This window comes from Lathyrus oleraceus, chromosome 2 (assembly GCF_024323335.1).
Source record: "Lathyrus oleraceus cultivar Zhongwan6 chromosome 2, CAAS_Psat_ZW6_1.0, whole genome shotgun sequence".
Lineage (NCBI taxonomy): Eukaryota > Viridiplantae > Streptophyta > Magnoliopsida > Fabales > Fabaceae > Lathyrus > Lathyrus oleraceus.
Genome location: NC_066580.1, coordinates 198,671,038 through 198,677,866, shown reverse-complemented (window position 1 = coordinate 198,677,866; position 6,829 = coordinate 198,671,038). Strand labels below are relative to the sequence as shown.

At 40.2% G+C, this 6,829-nt stretch overlaps 1 protein-coding gene across 1 annotated transcript; it reads left to right on the top strand.

Annotated features, from left to right (window-relative positions):
- Positions 1 to 2,257: 2,257 nt before the first annotated feature.
- LOC127122592 (uncharacterized) lies at positions 2,258 to 2,986 on the top strand. The gene has a single exon (XM_051052899.1). It carries the CDS (start codon positions 2,258 to 2,260, stop codon positions 2,984 to 2,986), a length of 729 nt encoding a protein of 242 aa, XP_050908856.1.
- The last annotated feature ends 3,843 nt before the right edge of the window (positions 2,987 to 6,829 follow it).

Genomic DNA, 6,829 nt, shown 5'->3' with positions numbered 1-6,829 from the left:
AATTAATTTGATTAATTAAATATTGATTGATTTATTTCGATCCAATTCATCATTGACTCAAAATGTCGAAACCAATTTAAAAAAAAAACAAAAAGTCAAACAATTCTCGATTCAAAGTCGAGCCCATTTTCAAAACACCTCTGTAAGTTGATCGCTTGTAAAAGCATCGCCATCAACCTCACATGACTTACTCTTGGGCTTTCTTATAATGAGACCTATTCGGTTTTAATTAATCGATTAAATGGATTATTCACCAAATAAATTCAATTCATTCACAAGAATGCAAATTTTAAAACCTCGATCCGACATCGAAAGTTAAATTAAAATACTTAATCACATCTAAACAACACATCATTTGAAAATGAAAAGGGGGATAATTTTGAGTTTTCAACTCCTCTCCTCGATTATTTGAATACGAGTTCTCTTACTTGGTTAGTCAAATAATTGTTGTTCCTCTACAAACTTCCTAACCTGATTAAATCAAATTATTTTCATAATAAGCTAAATGAAAAGGGAGATGACTTTGAGTTTTCAACTTCTCTCCTCAATTGTTTGAATACGAGTTCTCTTACTCGGTCAGTCGAACAATTGTCATTTTTACAAACATACAACTTAATCAAATCATTTTCATAACAAACTGTACGAAAAGGGAGATGGTCTTGAGTTTTCAATTCCTCTTCTCAAATGCTTGGATATGAGTTGTCTTACTCAGTCATTCAAGTACTTGTCGTTCATTCTAAAATACGTCAACCATATACAACCTTATTTTCATAAATATTCAGATGAAATAGAAAGCGGTCTAGAGTCTTCTATTCCTTTTCCCGATTATTAGGATACAAGTTCTTTTACTCGATTATCCAAGTATTCGTCATCCGTTCAAAACACTTTAACTATTATCAAATCCTTTCTATAATTAAGGATGAAAAAGAAAGTGGTCTAGAGTCTTCTACTCCCTTTCCCGACTGTTAGGATACGAGTTGTCTTACTCGACTATCCGAGTAATCGTCATCCAACCAAAAACATCTCAACCAATCAAAATGTCAAACATATTAATCCAACTTGTCACCCCCGTGTGACCAAAACTCTTTTCAAAAAAAGGACATTGTTAATCCTTTCTAATGCGCACAACAAACCAATGCTTAAGCCTCCTCCGAGAGTAGACAAGCCAACGTTTAGCCTTTAGAATGCGATCTACACAATTGTTCATTAAAAGACACCAACCCACCGTAGTTCCCCGAACTACGAATGCTCTGATTTCCTTATTATACCATAAGGATATGTAGGCAGGAGATTGTTGTATCTTTGCGAGCACACTAATAAAAAACCTCCCCTTTCCCTTTTTGAGGTTCTAATCCATTTCTATATTTTATAACCCAAAGATAACAAACAAACATAAATTAACACTCAAAACACAAATTAGAACTAAAAGGTTCCCGTTGAGTACAACGGACATGAGAGGTGCTAATACCTTCCTCTTGCGTAATCCACTCCCGAACCCGAATATGGTTACGATGACCATTATTTTATTTCCTAAAGGTTTTATCGATATTTTCCTATTTCTTCATTGGGATAAATAAAGTTCGGTGGCGACTCTGTTCTAAAGTGATTTTTTCTGCGACCATCGCGAGGAATCATATTTTTCGAGATGCGACAAATGACGACTCTGCTGGGGACTAGCTCCAAGTAAGAGAGAGTGAAGCCTAATTTAGTTCAGTTGATGTATTGTGTGTTAATTTTATCTGTTTATTATTTACTCTGTTATTATTATGTATTCATGATGATTGTATTGTGATTTATTGAATATGTCTTATTTGGGGCTCTGTGGTCGGTGATACTTTGTGAGATAGGCTCTCTACCCGAGTCTGAGAAAAACCATAAGCTTAAGTTGGTGGTTGCGTAGTGGGCACCCACAAGGAGTCTTCCTTGTTGGGAAGAAATGAAGACCCCGCCTAGAGGAGATTCTCTTGAAATATTATTGCCCGACGAGTTTTCGTCACGACGATAGTATTCTCAAGTTGGATCAATGACTCTAGGGACCTTTTAACCCATTATATCCGGTGGTTATGTAGTATTTACCTGAAAAGTCTCAGACTTGTTAGGTTAATACGAAAGCCCCAATCAGATGAGATCCCTTTGGCGTATTATTACCTGTATATCAACCTACATGTGACACGCATAATATCATTCATAGCATAGCATTCATATTATTTTATTTCCAAGGAATCTGAGTATCATGAGTTGCAGGAATTCAAGAAACATGGAATCAAGCAAAATAAAAATTTACTCCTTCAAGTTCAAGGATCCCGATCTGAAGAATTTACGTAACTTGGTCTCTCAGATGCACCTTGTATACAGAATCAACTTTGGAAAGAATTATGGCAATTTGCTCAACATCCTCAATCAACAAGTAGACCATACAACCTTGATCACTCTAGCCCAATTTTATGACTTACCTTTAAGATGCTTCACATTCCAAGACTTCCAGCTAGCACCAACGTTGGAAGAATTCGAGCATCTTGTTAGGATTCCTATGAAGGACAAGTCACTATTTGAAGGGACAGATGAATCTTTGCCCCTCGAGGTCATTGCTAATGCGCTTCACATGGATGAAAAGGAAGCAAAAGACAACTTAGAGACCAAAGGGAATACCAAAGGATTTTCACTAAGTTTTCTTTTGGAAAGAGCTCATACCCTGTTGAAGGCAGAAAGTTGGGATGCTTGTTACTCTGCTATTGCATTGGCTATCTATGGCATTGTCCTGTTCCCGAATATGGATGGTTTCGTAGACATGACTGCCATTTGTGTTTTCCTTACTGGGAACCCAGTACCCACTTTGTTAGCCGATGTCTATTATCACATAAGTCATAGGTATACTAAGAAGAAGGGATTGATTGCTTGTTGTGCTCCTTTATTGTATCAGTGGTTTCTAGAACATCTTCTGAAGACAGGTGCTTGGGTTGAACAAACAGATGTTAGTTGGCCTTAGAGTTTGGGATCACTCCGATCTGAAGATCTCTCTTGGTACTCCAAAGAATATATCAATGTAGACATCATATTCAGTTGTGGGAATTTCCCAAATCTACCGCTTATCGGAACTCAAGGATGTGTGAATGCTAATCCAGTTCTATCACTCAGACAACTTGGCTAACCAATGGAAGGCCCTTCAGAGGCAAATTTTTTGGAAGCTTTCTTGCTACTTGACTTTGGGGTTAAGAATCCTAGCTTATTCCAGCGAATCAAAGAAGCTTGGAAGAATATCAATCGAAAAGGGAAAGCTGAGTTAGGGAAAGCAAATGGGATTACAAAATAACCATATTTTCAGTGGGTAAAGGAAAGGGTGCAAATAATTAAAATGCCACTTGTCATTCGGACACCCATACCTCTTCCTGAACCTAAGATCACCCATGTCCCTATTGAAGAAATGGAGGAACTCAAGACCACCATGGCAAAGCTAGAAAAAGAGAATGAAGAGCTGCACACAAAACTCCAACAAACCATCAATGAGAAAAATAATATGAAGTGGGAGCTTGAGAGAAAAGAGGCACAACTTCAAGCCCACGTGGAAAAGTTCAACAAGGAGGAGCATAAGAGAAAGAAGATCAAAGTGGGATTAGAACAGGCTGATCATTGTTTGGATACTCTTAAGGGTCAACTACGACAAGCTCAGAAAGAATGTCAAGACAATGAGCGTTGGTGGCATCTAGCCACAAAGGAGAACAAGACAATAAGGGATACACTTGGGGCTCAGATAAAAGAACTCACCAATTTTGTTCGTCATGCAAAAGCTGAAATAGATCAGGAGCGCCGACTCAATAAAATAGCCATTGAAGCTTCTAGGGTGTCACCCATGATATGGGAAGAGAAGTGTCGAGAAGTAAGAGATGCCAGGGAGTCTGTCAGCTATTGGAAGAACCAACTAGAGTCATTACGCCAAGATAACTCCATATGGTTGAAAGAGAGAGACTATGTGATCGAGCATTATGAATCCTTTAAGAAGACCATAGACTTCTTACAAGGAGATAGGGATAAGTTTCGTGAAAACTCGATGGGCTAGTAGGATTCTGTAATTGGGCAGCTAAAGAATTGCCATGGAGGTTGAGAGACGCAGTCGAAGAGTTGAAAGAAGATAACACCCCTCCAGCCATAATCAATTTCATTCTGCTCTGCAAAGGGTTGTTGAAGAGATTCAATGAGGAACTAGAAGAGCTTCAGGCCAGAAAGCCAGCTGTTTAATTTGCTTATGTCTTGTATTTTGTTTCTTTAACAAATGTACTTTTGAACTATGACCTTTTTGGACCTCTATGTTATGTATTGGATTTGCATCTTCATTACGCATCACACTTCATGAAAATAAAAAAAACTTACCCAACCTTTTTACCCTTTATCCAGCCACACTGACTAATCAACACCGGTACGAGACGCGAAGCAAATACAAGATGACATTAGAACAAGTTGGGGCCAACCAGGTTACCATGAGGACAGACATCAATACGATCCAGGAGAAGATGGATAAGCTGTTGGAGACAATGCTTGCAATCGCTCAGAGAGAGAGGAGCGAGGAGGAAGAAGCTAAGGCAAGAAGGAATGATGGCGCACTAGGTCCGAATCCCCAAGACGAAAGTTACGTCCGCACCAAGAAGAGATTGGTTCAGATACCAGTAGGAGGCAAAGGAGATGGAGACCGTGCAGAACCTTCTGACATGTCTACTCATCATGGATCCGAAATTGGAGATGACCAATATGATGCATTCTATATGCCTGATCAACCAAAGCCTAAGATACTTTCAGATCCCACTGCAGATATGCTCCGTGCCCTGGAAAAGAAAATCAAAGCCATAGAAGGAAATAACATCTTCGGTGCTTCTGCCATGAACATGCGTTTGATATCGAATTTAGTCATCCCAGCTAAATTTAAAACCCCTAATTTTGAGAAATACAAAGGACAAACTTGTCCAAGAAGTCACTTGGTGATGTATTTCAGGAAAATGGCTGCTCATACCGAAAATGACAAACTACTTGTACACTGTTTCCAAGACAGTTTGAGTGGAGCATCTCTGAGATGGTATATGAGTTTAGAACAGGGCCAAATTCAAAGTTGGGAGGATTTGGCTGACGCATTTCTCCATCAGTACAAGTACAACTTAGATATGGCACCCGACCGAATGCAGTTGCAAGGGATGGCTATGAAGGAGAGTGAGTCATTCAAAGAATAAGCCCATCGGTGGAGAGAATTGGCTACTCAGGTAGAGCCACCATTGTCTGAGAAAGAAATGACTGGGATATTTGTGGACACCTTGAAGGACCCATTCTTTGATCGATTAGTGAGTAGTGCAACATTTGACTTCGCACATCTCGTCACGATTGGAGACCGCATAGAGAAGGGGTTGAGGGATGGAAAGATTCCCGGAGCAGTGACATCATCTAGCGCACCAAAGAAATATTCTGGAGGCTTCCCAAGGAAAAGAGAAGGTGAAACAAACGCCATATCCATGAACTATAAAGGGAAGCAACAAGCTTCATATGGTCAAGTCGCCGTCGTGGTACCTATACCCTATCAACAGCCAATGCAGCAACAACAAATATTTCAACCGCAACACCAACAACATCATCACCTGCAAAATACCTCACCACCAAGACAGTTCAAGCCAAGACCCCCAAGAAGACAACTTGATCCTCTACCAGTACCTTATAGTAAGATATTCCCATATCTACAGAAGGAGGGCCTTTTGACATTGAGGGAGTTAAAACCAACTGTTTTTCTGTATCCACCTGGATACGACGCTAATGCCCATTGTGAATTTCACATGGGAGCACCTGGTCATACTTTGGAAAACTGTTTCGCATTTTAGAATCGAGTACAAGACTTGATCGAAGCCAAGGCCGTTTCTTTCACTCCAAGACGCCCGAACGTGAACACCAACCCTATGCCGACGCATAAGGATGCTTCCGTCAGTGCCATTGAGGAGAGTGATCAAGGCAAATTGATTCGTAAGGTTGAAGAGATTCAAACCCCTATCACCATGATAGGAGCACAATTGCTGAAGAGTGGTCTAATCCCGAAAGAGCTGGTTGAGGAAGAGAACAATGAAGAGTTGAGGAGTTTTATACAACAAATACTGGATCGAGGCGAGTTACAGATAACTTACCGTGTCAAGAGCAAGCACCAGGAAGAGATAGCCGTGGTAGATATCCCCTATGATGAGGTCAAAGTAGAAATACCCATAAGCCCGTTGGTGATAGAGTTCCCAGCACCATTCGAATATAAAGATGAGAGGGCAGTCCCATGGATATATTAGCCCAAAGCTTTTAATCAGGGGCAGGAAGATAAACCTTTTATGATTAACGAACCAAATGTCACTTCCATTGTGGGGCCAGAAGAAATGACGCGCAGTGGCCGGGTGTTCGCACCAAGAACTGCTGATACTTTTGAAAGAACTAAATGGAAGGAGGCCGCTGTCCAGATCCCCATCCCTAATCAGGGGATGCAAGACATGCACCTGTCTCTTAAAGCTGCTGTCACTCGTGAGGAAGCTGAGGAGTTCTTAAGAATAATCAAGAAGAGCGATTACAAGGTGGTGGACCAGCTAAACCAAACACCTTCTAAAATTTCCATGTTATCTTTACTGCTCAACTTAGAAGTGCACAGGAATTCGCTGTTGAAAGTATTGAGCGCTGCTCATATCACAAAGGACATAACAATAGAACAGTTTAATGACGTGATAGCTTATGTGACTACTGGAAATTTCTTGGGTTTTAATGATGACGAACTACCGATTGAAGGAAAGAACCATAACAAGGCTCTTCACATCTCTTTGAAATTCATGGATAC

Excerpts from the sequence above, each read along its gene's own strand:
- LOC127122592 (XM_051052899.1), top strand. The coding sequence starts at position 2,258 with ATGGAATCAAGCAAAATAAAAATTTACTCCTTCAAGTTCAAGGATCCC.